This window comes from Salmo salar, chromosome ssa09 (genome assembly GCF_905237065.1).
Source record: "Salmo salar chromosome ssa09, Ssal_v3.1, whole genome shotgun sequence".
Taxonomy (NCBI): domain Eukaryota; kingdom Metazoa; phylum Chordata; class Actinopteri; order Salmoniformes; family Salmonidae; genus Salmo; species Salmo salar.
The window spans coordinates 43,498,967-43,517,358 of NC_059450.1; the positions used below are offsets into that span (position 1 = coordinate 43,498,967).

At 43.1% G+C, this 18,392-nt stretch overlaps 1 protein-coding gene across 2 annotated transcripts; it reads left to right on the forward strand.

Annotated features, from left to right (window-relative positions):
- Nucleotides 1-1,713: 1,713 nt before the first annotated feature.
- LOC106611387 (protein FAM186A) lies at nucleotides 1,714-14,779 on the forward strand. Of its 2 annotated transcripts, XM_014211558.2 has the most exons (5): nucleotides 1,714-2,002; nucleotides 2,279-2,481; nucleotides 5,801-5,857; nucleotides 7,096-7,506; nucleotides 13,357-14,779. In XM_014211558.2, exons 2-5 carry the CDS (start codon nucleotides 2,280-2,282, stop codon nucleotides 14,526-14,528), a joined length of 1,842 nt encoding a protein of 613 aa, XP_014067033.2. In that variant the 5' UTR covers nucleotides 1,714-2,002; nucleotide 2,279; the 3' UTR covers nucleotides 14,529-14,779. The 2 variants fall into 2 exon arrangements, with proteins under 2 accessions (XP_014067033.2, XP_045579644.1); XM_045723688.1 differs by lacking the exons at nucleotides 1,714-2,002; nucleotides 2,279-2,481 and adding an exon at nucleotides 2,507-3,292.
- The last annotated feature ends 3,613 nt before the right edge of the window (nucleotides 14,780-18,392 follow it).

Consider the following 18,392-nt stretch of genomic DNA (forward strand, 5'->3'; position numbering starts at 1 on the left):
TGTTTGACATGAACTGAGCTTAAGAACATGTTCTGTACCTTTTGCTTTGGTTAATATTTGTCTTCTGTAAACGAAAAGCATTACTATTAGAACTTCTGCCCAGATGGTTGTATGAACAAACTCGTAACTATATAATGGAGACTGGTATTAAAGACACTGGCTCTTATAACTTTTCAATTGAACTCTATTTTGACCTTTTTATCCAAGACTGAAGGCTGATCTAAAGCCACACTTCGAGCATATTCTCAGTGGGCAGCCTATAAAAAATGTGAACAATGGAGCAAAAGCATCTGGGCTCCCGAGTGGCGCAGCGGTCTAAGACACTGCATCTCAGTGCTAGAGGCGTCACTACAGACACCCTGGTTCAAATCCAGACTGTATCACAACCGGATGTGATTGGGAGTCCCATAGGGCGGCGCACAATTGGCCCAGCGTCGTCCGGGTTTGGCCGGTGTAGGCCAACATTCTAAATATTATTATTTTTTTAACTGACTTGCCTAGTTAAATAAAATGCAATTAAATCCCATACTAATTCCCCATACACATCTGCATGATTTCTACCATCTGTAGCTATCAAGTAATACCCTTCCATTTAATGTGATTTAAAGCTATGAATTTGTTTACAAAATAGGGGTGGGTGGTTGGACGAGCAATATCGGAGCGGCATAAACTAAAATACAGTAGAATAGAATACAGTATATACATATGAGATGAGTAATTCAAAATATGTAAGCATTAAAGTGACCAGTGTTCCATGTCTATGTATATAGGGCAGCAGCCTCTAAGGTGCAGGGTTGAGTAACCGGGTGGTAGCTGGCTAGTGATGGCTATTTAACAGTCTGATGGCCTTGAGATAGAAGCTGTTTTTCAGTCTCTCGGTCCCAGCTTTGATGCACCTGTTCTGACCTCGCCTTCTGGATGATAGCGGGGTGAACAGGCAGTGGCTCGGGTGGTTGTTGTCCTTGATGATCTTTTTGGCCTTCCTGTGACATCGGATGCTGTAGGTGTCCTGGAGGGCTGCCCTCCAGGACAGCAATCACTGCCTGGTATGGCAACTGATGGGCGCTACAGAGGGTAGTGCGTACGGCCCAGTACATCACTGGGGCCAAGCTTCCTGCCATCCAGGACCTCTATACCAGGCAGTGTCAGAGGAAGACCCTAAAAATTGCCAAAGACTCCAGCCTCCCTAGTCATAGACTATTCTCTCTGCTACTGCAAGGCAAGCGGTACCAGAGCGCTTGCCTTGTCTAGGTCCAAAAGGCTTCTTAACAGCTTCTACCCCCAAGCCATAAGACTGTTAAACATCTAATCAAATGGCTTATCTATCATCTATGGATAGTCACATAACCCCTACCTACACGTACATGTTACTGCAAATGCCTCGACTACCCTGTACTCCCGCACATTGACTCGGTATCCCCTGTATACAGCCTCGTTATTGTTATTTTATTGTTGCTCTTATTTTTTTACTTTGGTTTATTTAGTAAATATTTTTCATAACTCTTAATTTTCTTTAAACTGCATTGTTGGTTAAGGGCTTGTAAGTAAGCATTTCACGGTAAGGGCTACCTGTTTGGCGCATGTGACATAAAATGTGATTTGCTGTAATAAGGTGTAAATCAATATTGCCCTATGGTGGTATGATTTGGAACTGGTAATTTACCCACATTTACACTCCCGGACGTTAGGTGGCAGTAAACACTTGCAGTTGATCACCAAACGTCACTAATGAAGAAAGAAGAAGACATGAGGAAGTTTTGCCGCGTTTCTTTGTTTTGGATCTTCAGGCGCAGTTTTTTGACGTTTCGATACTTCAGAAACCTTTTTATTTCGCTTACGAATAACGAGCTAAACGCAGTTTTATGATTCTGTGTTGATTGAACCCATATGAGCTAATTTAGTATTCAGCGTCTCTGTCGTCTAGCCACTGTAGCTAGTTAACGTTAGCTAGCAACACAGGAGCCTTTCTTGACGTCAGTCGCTAAGGCTTGCTCATATCGTGGTGAGTGCAGGCTATCCACAGCCCATTGCACGGCTGTAAAGAAAATCATGTATTGATCAATTTACATGTTGTATGGGTTATGTACAGTATGCCAAAAATAGAAGGCATACACATATTTTCATTATAAACATAAAATCAGGAAAAAAGTGTGAACAATCAAAGATTACCAGAGAAATGTCCTCTCAAATCCAACATACCAGTTAATAGCAGCTATTTGTATTACATAGTAGTCATTTCATGTTTTTACTTGGGATGCGTGTCTGATCTTTATTTTAGGATGGTAATCAAACCCAGCCTGCCACTCTCCTTTACCGGACCTAAATCTGAGGGTCCTGATTGTAACAGTAAAGCCCAGAGTGAACAGCAGGCTCCAGAGATGGCATCAGTGAAGCAGGAAGACTGCAGTCAAACACTGGGGCTGAATGTCAACATTAAAGATGAAGTAAAGGAGGAAGAGATTGAAACATTTGTGTATCATGGTAAAAGCAGAGCACCGCCTGTTTTCACAGTCTGCTAGTAGGACCATTTGTAATATCAGATTTGCCTTTAAGGTCATAATGAATAAGATATGAACAGCAGGAACCTGCTCTTAAACCAGCTAGCACATTTGCTTCCTTGGAAGTTGTGGGAATGTACGTTTTTGGTTTCCCATTGGTTCTGGGAACAAAGCCAAAAGTTTCCTGACTGGTAAAATTGAGAAGAAAAAAATTAAACGTTCTGAGAATGCAAGTGAACATTCCACCTGTTCTAGATTGCAGGGACGTTCTGAGAACGTTTTACTATGGTTCCCAGAATGTTTTCATGGGATGTTTTATTAACCTATAATTTCCATTCTCAGAATGTTATTTAAAGGTAATTAAATGACGTTCTGAGAACATATTTCAATAAGACTTAACACTGCTAGCTTAGTTTGGGTTACCGGTTGTGAACTCCAAGCACAGGTAGGACACATGGATATTAATTTGCTTAGGTATTAATCATGCAAACACACCTTTTTTTTGTGGCACTGCATCAATGCGATTCTAACCTATGATCTTCTGCTCTCTATTCCTGGAATTAGTCCACTGCTCTGTTCATTTTAGTCTATTCAAACAGACTCCATTTCAAAGTAAATAATCACTCATTAAGATCAGGTGTGTCCAATAAGTGGGTGCGGCAAACCCACCTGAACACACTTAACAGGATAGGATAGAGTTTTGTTGATGGGAGATTCGGAAGTGTGTTGAATGAAGTCCAGCGGTCAGAGAGACAAAAGAAGGGGAGAGCTGAAGGTTTTCCGACACGAGAAGAGTTGAGTCTGTGGGTTGGTTTTTTTTCAGTGTGTGGTCACTGCTCATGTTCCCAAAATGTTGCCCCCCTGGAGGTTATGAGATGGGAGTTACGTCTGAATGCCACTGGGCCGCAAGTCAGGTCGGGAGAAGAGGACTATTGGGACAGGGACGCAAAGGTGGATTTCTGAAGAGGGATGGAGGAATGGAGGGAGGAATAAGAGGTTGAAGAGAATGAGGATAGCAGAGGTTGAATTTGAGGAAGGTGGAGATGGGGTGTCAAAGAGGATTGGTGTCAAGTGCAAACAAAGTGAGCTGTACACCAAACTGAGTTCTGGAAGTGAAATTGATGGTTAATGAGGGCCTAGTTAAGTGAGGTGTGGTGAATAGCTTGGAAACAGAGCCTGGCATCAATGGACATGATAAAGAAGAGTCTTGTCCAGTAGGAGTGACTTTTTGGGGAGAAAGTGCATCCTTGCCTTTTGGCAGAACCATTTGTGGTTTCAGGATGGGTGGGAAAGGAGTTGGATGCAGTTCAGTCAGTGAAGGTAACCTGTAGTGGACTTGTGATATTTGTTTGTTTCTTCTGACCAGAGGGAGCAGGCGGTCCATGTTATGCAACTTGGGTCAAGATCTGTTTCTTGCTTTGCTCTTAGGAACGGGGCACCATTGAAAGTAGTGTTTTTCTGGGGTAGTTTTAAGTGTGGAGGTGGAGCAATTGAAGTTTAAATTCCTGGTGTTTGTATCACCCGCCGTTTGGTGGTGAAACAGGAGTCACTGTCAGTCTTTTTGAGTCAGAGTCTCTACCTGACAAAGTCATGTTAGGATATATATCAGTTATCCTTTAGAGCTTTGTGCTGAATCCACTGCCCTGTTTCAGGTGTAACATTTATGGTCATGTCATAGCAGTTTGTAGGAGGGAGATCCCAATCAAGATGAGGGAATGGGATGGAGGATTGTGTACTTTCGGTGGATAAAGTTGTGTGCCAACTGTTGAAGTATTTGGCTATACGAGATTTGACTTCAGAAGAGTTCCAGGGTGTGTTAAGTGCTGGTATCCCGTCCTTCCAGGCCATTGGCATGGTGCAGGAGCAGATGGGGTCAAAGTAGTGGAATGGGCTAGTGTGTTTTGAATGAGTGTAGGGTTAGTTGGCAGGGTGGTTTTTTTTGTGTTTCATTTTTATTTATTTTTCCCATTATGTATCACAATATATATAATGTATTTATATTATAGTCCAGTTGGGGGCGGTAATGCAACATTGGATGCCATCTGCCGTTAAACTCCAAAGAAGTAGTTTTGATGCTGAGAACGTGATGTTTGTTTTTAAATACCCTTCTTGGAATGTTCTTTGAACGTTACTAATGTTTTCTTGTGGTTTTTATGGAAAGTTATTTTTTTTTTTTATATATTTTTTTTTTTTTTTTTCTGAGAACATGAATGTAAACAGAATGATGAGGAAACCTGCTTAAGTACTGAAATTCCCACAGAGGAATGTAGTCTCTTAACGTTCTCTGAACAATTTGAGAATGTTACTTTAAATCAGTTCTGTTAAACTCATTCCTCTGAGGACCTAGTGTCTGCTGGTTTTTGTTTTTTCTTTTCAATTAAGACTTAGACAACCAGGTGAGGAGAATTCCTTACTAATTACGGACCTTAATTTGTCAATCGAGTACAAGGCAGGAGTGAAAACCTGCAGGTACTTAGCCCTCTGTGGAATGAATTTGACACATGTGCTTTGAATACAACCATGAGGAAAACTGTAGGAAACGTTGTGCTGAAATTCCCACCTAAGAAACATATGGTTCTCGGAACGTTATGTGCTACATGGGTATCCTGCAGCATTCCCAGAACATTGTGGGAAGGTTGTATGAAAAATATCCATAGAAAAACCACTCACCAAGCTCTAAGAAACATGGTTCTCAGAACGTTATACGCTAGCTGGGAAATCAGCACACCTAGTCTTTAAGGTAAATTCATTAGACTAATTCTCCTGTTTTCAATGTTTTTTAATCCTATAGCAATACGCTTTTGGAAACCTTTTAACGTAACTGTCATATAAATAACCTTTTAAAATACATAAGATACATACTATGCACAGTTTAGTAAAATTGTATCTGGCTGTTTTCTCACACACACCCTTTGCTACGACGTCCTCTCACCTTGTGCTTACATTTCCATTGGATTATTCCATTCCACATATCTGGCTGGATCACATGTATTTCTCAAAATAAAGCCAGGTGCAGCTTTGCTAGACTGCGTACTGTAAGTATATATTTTGTAATTTGAGAAAAATGGTCTTATATTAAAGTTAAGCTCCAAATGTTTCCAAACCCGTATATCGCAAGTGAGGATTATTTAGCGTTTAGACAGCATTCGGTTAACGCAGGGCAGCGTCGGAGAGTCGGGCCATTTTCCCCACTAGGCAAAATGGGATGTGGAATGGCTCCACTGTAAAGTAATTGGTGTCATGAAAAGGGTAACCTACTCACCTGATTTGCCATCAACATTTTATATTTGTCTTCAACTTAGGGCCGGCTGGAGAGCTCAAAGAAAAGACGGAAGAAAAGAAAGTCTTACTACTCAAAGGTATGTGTTTTCTTTCTTCTCACACATGGGAACATTTAAAGCCACAGTTGAGAATCTGGACAGAATTCAAACCAACATCACTCAGCAATTTAATTGTAGAATGTTTGCTCCAGCCTGCCTTGTTTCAGGGGGCTGAACAACACCCAATGACAAACAATACCTTGATTCTAGCAATGTTATGAAAAAGAACACATGATTTTATGATGCATGCACACCCATCAGGCTAATGGCATTAACCTGCATGCTGGACTCAGTCCAAGAGATACACTGAGTGTTTAAAACATTAGGAACACCTTCCTAATATTGCCTTTTGCCCTGAGAACAGCTTTAATTCATCGGGGCGTGGACTCTACAAAGTGTTGAGTGTGAAAATCCCAGCACTAAAACCATAATTGAGTAGTAGCGTACAACCTTATGTTGTGTTATGTAGGTCCATGATAAATTGAAATGCACTTGTTAGATTCCACAAGAATCAATGGAACCATTGGATGAAAATGTTTTATTTAACTTTTATTTATCTAGGCAAGTCAGTCAAGAACAAATTCTTATTTACAACGACGGCCTAACCCAGACAACGCTGGGCCAATTGTGCGGATACATCCTGGATTCGAACCATGGTCTGTAGTGACACCTCTAGCACTGAGGTGCAGTGCCTTAGACCGCTGCGCCACTCGGGAGCCCAAAAGTCTCCAGTGAAATGTTGTCTGAAATGTATCGGACATCTAACTCTGAAACAGAACCAACCCCTCAAAGGACCAACAAGTTGAAATGTCTATTCAACATGTTGCAGCAGGATTATTTCTGAGAAAGTTACTGTGAAAAATCCAGACTAAATAGAAGCTAGGCTATCATTCTGGAGAGGGTTTACTGGCTCATTTTGCTGTTGACTTTCATTGCAAGAGATGCCAGTTATGACTGGGCAGTATTGTAAATCCTACTGTGTAATAGATTAGGTACATTAACTTGATTTATTAATTAGCATTCAGGACCCAAACTATCGGTTTATAATGGCCAGAGGCTTTTTGCCTTTTGGTAGGCCGTCATTGTAAATAAGAATTTGTTCTTAACTGACTTGTGTAGTTAAATAAAGGTTAAATAAACCACACCACGTTGGGCCTTATGGTTTAAATACCACACAGACCAACAAGGGAGAACACTAGTAAGTTAATAAGTTTAGCCTGTTTCCTAGGAATGAATCATACAACTTGATGCTGATTTTATATAAATTTCACATGTAGATAAAGGAAAAAGAAAACCCAAAGGAATGGAGAAGGAAACTGAAAAAAAGAGGCACCGATTCACCCCTGGAGATGAGGATCTTATTATTTCAGGGGTACTTGGGCACTGGGAGGACCTCTTCGGTGCCCAGGCCCACATTCGCCCCCGGGGGTCAAAGACGGCAACCTGGAACACCATCGCGGGGACCTTGACCCCTACATCAGCTGTGGCGAGATGTGGTGATGATGTCCGGAAGAAGTACAATCTCATAAGGAGCCAAATCAAGCAAAAGGTTTCTTCTATCCGGACATTGTCCACCCAGACTGGTGGGGGGCCCAACACCGTGCCGGCGCTGACCGACCTGGAGCAGCAACTGCTTTCCCGAATGGCAGAGACCGAAGCTGGTGTAGGGCCTGCTGATTTGGGATTTGGTGAGTGCTAATCTTGTAATTATATCTTAATGTTATATAAAATTATTATAATTACATCATAGTAATAATATATTATACATTAGGCCTATATACGGTATATTTCATAATTCAATATTGTATAATGTGAGTTATATTTCACTATCTATTATTTGGTTTAAATTTGACTTTTAAGTAATCTAAAATAATTAATTAAAGTTTGTTTGACATTTTGGCCTCAACCAGGCCTGCTTGTAGACTGGCCCTATCAAATGTGCTACAAAGCAAGTGTATATTTAGATCAATTACATGAATTATTGAAAAATATAAAAATGTATATTTAAAAAACACTGCTTCTGATTGGGGTTTAATGTTTATTTGCTGTACATAAATAGTTTGACAGAATGTAGGCCTACTGCACGAGATGCATCAAAGTTCCAGAGGGAACTCTGCTAGTTTAAATCTGCGACCCATTTAATACAGAGAAAGTGGCATAATTAGACAATGTAACTAATGGTATTATTGCACATACAGCAATTCACTAGCAGATGGATATAATTTGTAGTCAATTTTCACATAAAATTGTACAATTACATTTTAGTCATTTAGCAAACGCTTTTATCCAGAGAGGCTCACAGGGGCAATTAGTGTCAAGTGCCTTACTCAAGGGCACATCAACTGTTTTTTCACCTATTCGGCCCAGGTATTCGAAACGGCGACCTTTCGGTTGCTGCCACAAAGCTCTTAACCGCTAGCTTACCTGCTGCCCACTGTTGGGAATGCTCATAAATGCTTTTTGAAGTCACCATTAACCTCATGGGTAATTCCCTGATCAGTTTCCTTCCTCTCCGGCAACTGAGTTAGGAAGGACGTCTGTATCTTTGTTGTGACTGGGCGTATTGATACACCATCCATGGTGTAATAACTTCACCATGCTCAAAGAGATATTCAATGTCTGCTTTTTTTTTTTTTTTTTACTCATCTACTAATAGGTTCCCTAAGAGATAATTGTATGTGTGGGGTACAGAGATGTAGTCATAAAAACATTATGTTAAACACCATTATTGCACACAGTGAGTCCATGTGAAATGTTAAGCATATTTTTACTCCTGATCTTATTTAGGCCTGCCATAACAAGGGGGTTGAATACTTGAGTCAAGACATTTCAGCTTTTCATTTTTAATTAGTTTGAACATTTTGACAAACCTAATTCCACTTTGATATTATGGGGTACGTTTTTATTTTATTTTACCTTTATTTAACTAGGCAAGTCAGTTAAGAACAAATTCTTATTTTCAATGATGGCCTAGGAACAGTGGGTATACTGTCTTGTTCAGGGGCAGAACGACAGATTTTTACTTTGTCAGCTCGGGGATTCGATCTTGCAACCTTTTGATTACTAGTCCAACGCTCTAACCACTAGGATACCTGCCGTGTAGGCCCATGACTACAAAAAACACTCATCAATTTTAAGTTCAGGGGGTATGTACGCACAAATGTGCCGAATCTGAGGGTTTTTGAATTTATCATGTTTACAATGTTCAACATTACTCAAACAATTTGATATTAAAATCGAAATACTACTCATATTACAGAACATGCAGTAAAGCTTCAAATTACATCAATTCCTGCTTGGTAGCATCTACAGACTGAAGATTATGGTGTCGTGAAGGAGACCTGGGCAAGCCCAAAATGTCAGCCATATCCCCACTTAAATTATTTTTCAACTATGTTTTACATACATATTGATATCTACCCAACATCCTTCCCCCAACAGACATTGTTTTGTGTATTACATTTCAGAACAATCCAGGATGTTGATATTTTTGTTGCAGGCAAACAGATAGATCCATAAATGCAAGTATAGTTATTGCTAATTTTATTTGACCATTTCATGGAGAAGCCACACCATGCAGCCAATATGTGTACCAAAATGGCAGAGGATTATACACACAGGAAGTCAGACTTGTTTCCATTTTTATATTTTATTTCACCTTTATTTAACCAGGTAGGCCAGTTGAGAACAAGTTCTCATTTGCAACTGCGACCTGGCCAAGATAAAGCATAGCAATTCGACACATACAACAACACAGAGTTACACATGGAATAAACAAAACCTACAGCCAATAATACAGTAGAACAAAAGAAAACAAAATGTCTATATACAGTGAGTGCCAATGAGGTAAGTTAAGGCAATAAATAGGCCATGGTGGTGAAGTAATTACAATATAGCAATTAAACACTGGAATGGTAGATGTGCAGAAGATGAATGTGCAAGTAGAGATACTGGGGTGCAAAGGAGCAAAATAAATAAATACAGTATGGGGATGAGGTAGGTAGATAGCACATCTGTAAACAGCCCATCTATGTACAGGTGCAGTGATCTGTGAGCTGCTCTGACAGCTGGTGCTTAAAGCTAGTGAGGGAGATATGAGTCTCCAGGTTCAGAGATTTTTGCAGTTCGTTCCAGTCATTGGCAGCAGAGAACTGGAAGGAAAGACGACCAAAGGAGGAATTGTCTTTGGGGGTGACCAGTGAGATATACCTGCTGGAGCGCGTGCTACGAGTGGGTGCTGCTATGGTGACCAGTAAGCTAAGGTGGGGCTTTACCTAGCAGAGACTTGTAGATAACCTGTAGCCAGTGGGTTTGGCGACAAGTATGAAGCGAGGGCCAACCAACGAGAGCGTTCAGGTCGCAATGGTGGGTAGTGTATGGGGCTTTGGTGACAAAACGGATGGCACTGTGATAGACTGCATCCAGTTTGTTGAGTAGAGTGTTGGAGGCTATTTTATAGATGACATCACCGAAGTCGAGGATCGGTAGGATGGTCAGTTTTACGAGGGTATGTTTGGCAGCGTGAGTGAAGGAGGCTTTGTTGCGAAATAGGAAGCCGATTCTAGATTTAATTTTGGATTGGAGATGCTTAATGTGAGTCTGGAAGGAGAGTTTACAGTCTAACCAGACACCAAGGTATTTCTAGTTGTCCACGTATTCTAAGTCAGAACCGTCCAGAGTAGTGATGCTGGACGGGCGAGCAGTGATCGATTGAATAGCATGCATTTTGTTTTACTTGTGTTTAAGAGCAGTTGGAGGCTACGGAAGGAGAGTTGTATGGCATTGAAGCTTGTCTGGAGGTTAGTTAACACAGTGTCCAAAGAGGGGCCAGAAATATACAGAATGGTGTCATCTGCGTAGAGGTGGATCAGAGAATCACCAGCAGCAAGAGCAACATCATTGATGTATAAAGAGAAGAGAGTCGGCCCGAGAATTGAACCCTGTGGCACACCCATAGACTGCCAGAGGTCCGGACAACAGGCCCTCCGATTTGACACACTGAACTCTATCAGAGAAGTAGTTGGTGAACCAGGCGAGGCAATCATTTGAGAAACCAAGGCTGTCGAGTCTGCCAATAAGAATGTGGTGATTGACAGAGTCGAAAGCCTTGGCCAGGTCGATGAATACGGCTGCACAGTAATGTCTCATCGATGGCGGTTATGTCGTTTAGGACCTTGAGCGAGGCTGAGGTGCACCCATGACCAGCTCTGAAACAAGATTGCATAGCGGAGAAGGTACGGTGGGATTCGAAATGGTCAGTAATCTGTTTAACTTGGCTTTCGAAGACCTTAAAGACAGGGTAGGATAGATATAGGTCTGTAGCAGTTTGGGTCTAGAGTGTCACCTTCTTTGAAGAGGGGAATGACCGCGGCAGCTTTCCAATCTTTGGGAATCTCAGATGATACGAGAGGTTGAACAGGCTAGTAATAGGGGTTGCAACAATTTTGGCAGATAATTTTAGAAAGAGGGGGTCCAGTTTGTCTAGCCCGGCTGATTTGTATGGGTCCAGATTTTGCAGCTCTTTCAGAACATCAGCTATCTGGATTTGGGTGAAGGAGAAATGGTGGAGGCTTTGGCGGGTTGCTGTGGAGGGTGCCGGGCAGTTGACTGGGGTAGGGGTAGCCAGGTGGAAAGAATGGCCAGGCGTAGAGAAATGCTTATTGAAATGCTCAATTATAGTGGATTCATCGGTGGTAAGTGTTTCCTAGCCTCAGAGCAGTGGGCAAGCTGGGAGGAGATGCTCTTATTCTCCATGGACTTTACAGTGTCCCAGAACGTTTTTGAGTTAGTACTACAGGATGCAAATTTCTGTTTGAAAAAGCTAGCCTTAGCTTTTCTAACTGCCTGTGTATATTTGTGCCTAACTTCCCTGAAAGTTGCATATCATGGGGGCTATTCGATGCTAATGCGTAACGCGACAGGATGTTTTTGTGCTGGTCAAGGGCAGACTGGTCTGGAGTGAACCAAGGACGATATCTATTCCTAGTTCAATTTTTTATTTTTTTTGTGGGACATGCTTATTTAAGATGGGGAGGAAGGCACTTTTAAAGAATAGCCAGGCATCATCTACTGACGGGATGAGGTCAATGTCATTCCAGGATACCCCGGCCAGGTCGATTACAAAGTCCTGCTCGCAGAAGTGTTTTAGGGAGCGTTTGACAGTGATGGGGTGGTCGTTTGGTCGTGGACCCATAACAGGCAATGAGGCAGTGTTCGCTGAGATCTTGATTGAAAACAGCAGAGGTGTGTTTGGAGGGCGAGTTAGTTAGGATGACATCTATGAGGGTGCCCGTGTTTACGGATTTGGGGTTGTACCTGGTAGGTTCATTGATAATTTGTGTGAGATTGAGGGCATCAAGTTTAGATTGTAGGATGGCTGGGGTGTTAAGCATGTCCCAGTTTAGGTCACCTAGCAGCACGAGCTCAGAAGATGGATGGGGGGCAATCAATTCACATATGGTATCGAGGGCACAGCTGAGGGCAGAGGGAGGTCTATAGCAAGCGGCAACAGTGAGATACTTGTTTCTGGAAAGGTGGATTTTTAAAAGTAGAAGCTCGAATTGTTTGGGTACAGACCTAGATAGTAAGACAGAACTCTGCAGGCTATCTTTGCAGTAGATTGCAACACCGCCCCCTTTGGCAGTTCTATCTTGGTGGGAAATGTTATAGTTAGCGATGGCGATTTCAGAGTTTTTGGTGGTTTTCCTAAGCCAGGATTCAAACACGGTTAGGACATCCGGGTTGGCAGAGTATGCTAAAGCAGTGAATAAAACAAACTTAGGGAGGAGACTTCTAATGTTAACATTCATGAAACCAAGGCTTTTACGGTTACAGAAGTCAACAAAAGAGAGCACCTGGGGAATGGGAGTGGGGCTAGGCACTGCAGGGCCTGGATTAACCTGTAAATCACCAGAGGAACAGAGGAGGAGTAGGATAAGGGTACGGCTAAAGCCTATACGAACTGGCCAAAGCCCATACGAACTGGCCGTCTAGCACGTTCGGAACAGAGACTAAAAGGAGCATGTTTCTGGGCACGATAGCATAGATTCAAGGCAAAGTGTATAGACATTGTGGACCTCTAATGCTAAGCCAGTGGCTGCAGGGCAAAACGCGAGACATGGCCACTCTGTGCCATACACTGACGCACACGCAATGTCCACATTTACATTTTTACAACAAAAAGCTAATCTACACATCTAATGAATCAGTCCACTAGCGCAGAGTGACTCAGATGTGTGTGTGTGTGTGTGTGTGTGGTCTCTCATGAGTAGCCTGTAGGAGGCAAGGCAAAGTTTACATTTCACTGAGCCACACAAACTTTATTAAATTCCATACAGACTGTATTACATCAGCACCCGTGTTAAAGGAGTACCTGATGAATGGAAAGGATGGAACACACTCCAGGAATAATTTAAGTGTGTTCTTTATTTGAATGAAAAAGCATAATGCCATAATGGTAAACCAACAGAAAACATGACATTTTAAAGGAAGTAATTTCAACAAGTGATAAATAATATTGACCTAATCCTCTTGTCCAGGTCTCTCTCAGGGAGAAATCTCCAGCTCTGGTCCCCTACCAGCAGCACAGGGAACTGTGGAGTCAGCTTTACCCTCTGTCACCATGGAGGAGCTACCCTCCACCTCGCCATCAACACCTTGGCCAGCACCAACAGTGCCACCCCAACCCATCACCTCCCGTCCTGCACCATCTCACTCTGGCTCTACACCCCAACCCATCACCTCCCGTCCTGCACCAGCTCACTCAATCCAGGCTCAATCAATGAATCAAATTTATTTTATAAAGCCCTTTTTACATCAGCAGTTGTCACAAAGTGCTTTACAAATACCTAGCTTAAAACCCCAAATAGCAAGCAATGCAGATGCACTCTCTGGCTGTAAACCCCAACCCATCACCTCCTGTCCTGCACCATCTCACTCCATCCACTCTGGCTCTACACCCCAACCCATCACCTCCTGTCCTGCACCATCTCACTCTGGCTCTACACCCCAACCCATCACCTCCTGTCCTGCACCATCTCACTCCATCCACTCTGGCTCTACACCCCAACCCATCACCACCTGTCCTGCACCATCTCACTCTGGCTCTACACCCCAACCCATCACCTCCTGTCCTGCACCATCTCACTCCATCCACTCTGGCTCTACATCCCAACCCATCACGTCTGGCTGGACACCACAGGGCCCCCAAGCCAATCTGTTCCAACAAATCCTGGACACACAAACACAACAAATCCATGTTACACAGACCGCCCAACACATCCACCAAGCTCTTTATGATTTATTACAAAAAGCACATGAAACACAGAAGGCACACCTGGATGTGGAGAAGAACCGGCTCCAGCTGGATAGAGAGCGCTTGAGGGTGGAGACAGAGCGCCTGCAGGTGGAGAGGGAGCGCCTTCAGCTGGAGAAGGATCGCCTGGGGGAAGGGGAGGCCCGGGAGGTGCTTCGGCAGCTCTCTGTCTCCGGGTCAGTCGCCCTAGAACACCAGACGCCTGTGAGTTCAAGAACTGCCAGTGCCTCCCCCACCCTTCCTCTGGGAACACCATCAGCCTCCATGTCCAGTCCCCTCACATTAATATCACCTACTGCACCACACTTTGATTTCTTATTTTCCCCATTCCCATTACCGGTAATCACAACCCATTCCACCCAGCCTTCACAAACTGCCCCAACCCCCCTACCTTAACCAGCCCTGCCCCAACCTCCCCTACCTTAACCAGCCCTGCCCCAACCTCCCCTACCTTAACCAGCCCTGCCCCAACCTCCCCTACCTTAACCAGCCCTGCTCCAACCACCCCTACCTTAACCGTTTCTGCCCACTCTCTCATCCCTACAATCTCCGGATCTGTTAAACGGCGAGTTCAGGAGACAGTCCGGCCTTGGTCTACACCCACTGCTAAGAATAAAAAACATCAATAAACAAATAATGTAATAAAATACAAGTGTTTATCTTTTCTTACAGCCTCTTCACACTTCCTACACATTACTCACATGTAGTCTTGCTACGGAGAAGGAGTGGAAGGATGATAGGTCCTCCGGAAGTTTTGTTTTTTTCCAGTTCTGCATAACTGTTGTGTTAGCAACCCTGTTGTGTTAGCACGTAGTGAGTCACTCAGCCATGGAGCGGGAGAGGAGGATCGGGCTGCCCAGGAAGAAAGGGGACAGTTGGAGTCGAAGAGAGGAGAGTAGGGTTGAAAAGGCAGTCAGGAGACAGAAGGAAGGATTTAACAGAAGGAAGAGGATGGGATAGAAGAGTAGTGGGAGAGAGTGAAGATTGCATCGGTGGTCTCATTCTGTGAGCTTGGTTGGCATAACACTTCGCGCCTGAGCCGAACAGTCAGAGCGGGTCTCACTCTGACTTTGAATGTGAATTTGCGCCACCTCAGATCATTCAACCAGAAAAGCGGGCTGTTCCACCTTGGTAGGGGGTCTGGCCGTTGCCCACTGGTTAGCCAAATGCTCAATATAAAGGATTGACAACAGAAAAATAGTGCAAAAATAAATAAAAACACAGGCTCATGGGCCGTAATAAAATACATGTCTTTTTTTTTTTTTACACACAATGTATTCAGATCCCTGGACTCTTCCCACATTTTGTTACGTTACAGCCTTATTCTAAAATGGATTAAATATTGTTTCCCTCAATCTACACACAATACCCTATAATGACATAGCGAAAACAGTATGTTGTTAATTTACAACAAAAAAATATCATTAATACCTTATTTACATAAGTATTCAGACCCTTTGCAATGAGACTCAATTGCGCTCCGGTGCATCATGTTTCCATCAATTTGTAGAAACATCAAGGATGAAGTCCACCTGCGGTAAATTCAATTGATTGGATATGATTTGGAAAGGGGCACACCAGTCTATACAAGGTCCCACAGTGGATGTCGGAGCAAAAACCAAGACATGCGGTCGACGGAATTGTCCATAGAGCTCTGATACAGGATTGTGTCGAACAGATCTGGGGAAGGGTACCAACACGTTTATGCAGCATTGAAGGTCCCCAAGAACACTGCCTCCGTCATTCTTAAATGGAAGACGTTTGCAACCACCAAGACTCTTCCTAGAGCTGGCCGCCTGCCCAAACTGAGCAATCGGGGTAGAAGGGCCTTGGTCAGGAAGGTGACACTCTGACAGAGCTCCAGAGTTCCTCTGTGGAGATGGTTGTCCTTCTTGAAGGTTCTCCCATCTCTGTAGCACTCCACTAATCAGGCCTTTATGGTAGTGGCCAGATGGAAGCCAATCCTCAATAAAAGGCACATGACCGCCCGCTTGGAGTTTGCCAAACGGCACCTAAAGGACTCTCAGACCATGAGAAACTAGATTCTCTGGTCTGATGAAACCAAGATTGAACTCTTTAGCTTGAATACCAAGCATTACGTCTGGAGGAAACCTGGTACCATCCCTACGGTGAAGCATGGTGGTGGCAGCATCATGCTGTGGCAATGTTTTTCAGTGGCAGGGACTGGGAGTAGAGGGAAAGATGAACGGAGCAAAGTACAGGGAAATCCTTGATGAAAACCTGCTCCAGATTGCTCAGGACCTCAGACTGCCGTGAAGGTTCACCTTCCAAGAGGACAATGACCCTAAGCACACAGCCAAGACAACACAGGAGTGGCTTCAGGAGAGGTCTCTGAATGTCCTTGAGTGGTCCAGCCAGAGTCCGGACATGAACCCGATCAAACATCTATGGAGAGACCTGAAAATAGCTGTGCAGCGACGCCCCACACCCAACCTGACAGAGCTTGAGAGGATCTGCAGAGAATAATGAAGGAACTCCCCAAATACACATGTGCCAAGTTTGTAGTGTCATACACAAGAAAACCCAAGGCTGTAATCCCTGCCAAAGGTGCTTCAACAAAGTACTGAGTAAAGGGTATGAATACTTATTTAAAATGTAATATTTCCGTTTTTATCATGAATTTGCAAACATTTCTAAAAACCAGTTTTTACTTTGTCATTATAGGGTATTGTGTGTAGATTGATAAGGGGGGGGGGGGACAATTTAATCAATTTTAGAATAAGGTTGTAACAAAATGTGGAGAAAGTCAAGTCTGAATATTTTCCAAATGCACTGTATATCGGTTTGGGCTTCTTGTGGTCACCTGAGATTTACTATGCAATCTGACACATGTCAAATCAGTTTACTTGATCTTCTGACTTTTTGTGAGGATAATGTACAGGAAACCTACTGATCGTAACAGTTTGTTGAGGGCTGATAGTTTATCACCCGCTTCCCTTGAAAAACAGTTTGCCCTACAGCCAATCTGTCGAATCATAAGAATTTGCAAGAAACAATCAGATTTCGACAGAAATATGTCTGAGACACACAGAAAATTCAAGGAGAGGGTGTACAAAAATGGTCAGATTAATACTGCCATTGAGAAAATTCAAAAGAAATCGAGACATGATCTCTTTCAAGGACAGTCTCGCAAAAAGAAGCATTCTTGCAATCTAACTACCCTCTCAAAGTGCTCTGAACAAATTAAGGGAATCGTTCAAACATTGGCGCATTCTAAGATCCGATGACAGTATATGTTTTCTGACCCTCCCTTGGTCGTATTCTCGCGGGGCAGAAATCTCAGATCAATTGGTAAGGAGATGATTGTGGACTACAGGAAAGGGACGACCGAGCACATCACCAGTACATCACTAGGGCTAAGCTGCCTGCCATCCAGGACCTCTACACCAGGCGGTGTCAGAGGAAGGCCCTAAAAATTGTCAAAGACCCCAGCCACCCCAGTCATAGACTGTTCTCTCTACTACCGCGGCACCAGAGTGCCAAGTCTAGGACAAAAAGGCTTCTCAACAGTTTTTACCCCCAAGCTATAAGACTCCTGAACAGGTAATCAAATGGCTACCTGGACTATTTGCATTGTGTATCAGAAACGAAGGAGAGGGGGTGACCTCGTCAATTTATTGTTAAATCAAGAGGCTGCCTGGATCTTTAATTTAAAAACCCTTGCTCCCTTCGGTCTCAAGGTAGACTTTGATCTGAAACCATTCTTGTGATTGGGATTTTGCTATTCATTGTAAATGTTTGTAGGCCTATGTAGCCAAAATGTATCTATGATCGTATGCTATCCATTCATGTGTTATTTTTATATCTGAGAATTGACCAATGATATCAGGCCACACCAGGCCATGATTACAGACACCTGTGTGTGTCCTTTGACACTATATAAACTAGTGACCTGCAGTGTTTGTCATTATACCCTTATGAAGACAGCTTGTCTGTCGAAACGTTGGATATTAGGTTGTTAAATTATTGCAAATGAGCTCAGTGTGCTGCTCTCCTTTTCTTTTTCAAGGTTTCCTGACCAAGGGCTTCCCATACCAGGAAGAAATGTTTTAAGTAAGAATATTCTCGATCAGCGATTTGTACACAATGGTCAGTCAGTGTGTTTGCTGGCATTAAAACTCCTAAGCTTCCCAAGTAGGAAGATAGGTCAATGTTTTCCTGAAGTTAGGTTTGTGGTCTAAAATTGTCCCCAGGTATTTAAAAGGTGTGACTTGCTCCATGTCATTTCATTGTGCTAGG

Bases quoted from the DNA above. Each gene is read 5' to 3' on its own strand.
- LOC106611387 (XM_014211558.2), top strand. From the start codon at position 2,280: ATGGTAATCAAACCCAGCCTGCCACTCTCCTTTACCGGACCTAAATCT. The intron at 5,858-7,095 runs GTATGTGTTTTC...TTTCACATGTAG, and splicing joins GAAAGTCTTACTACTCAAAG to ATAAAGGAAAAAGAAAACCC. The intron at 7,507-13,356 runs GTGAGTGCTAAT...CCTCTTGTCCAG, and splicing joins GCCTGCTGATTTGGGATTTG to GTCTCTCTCAGGGAGAAATC.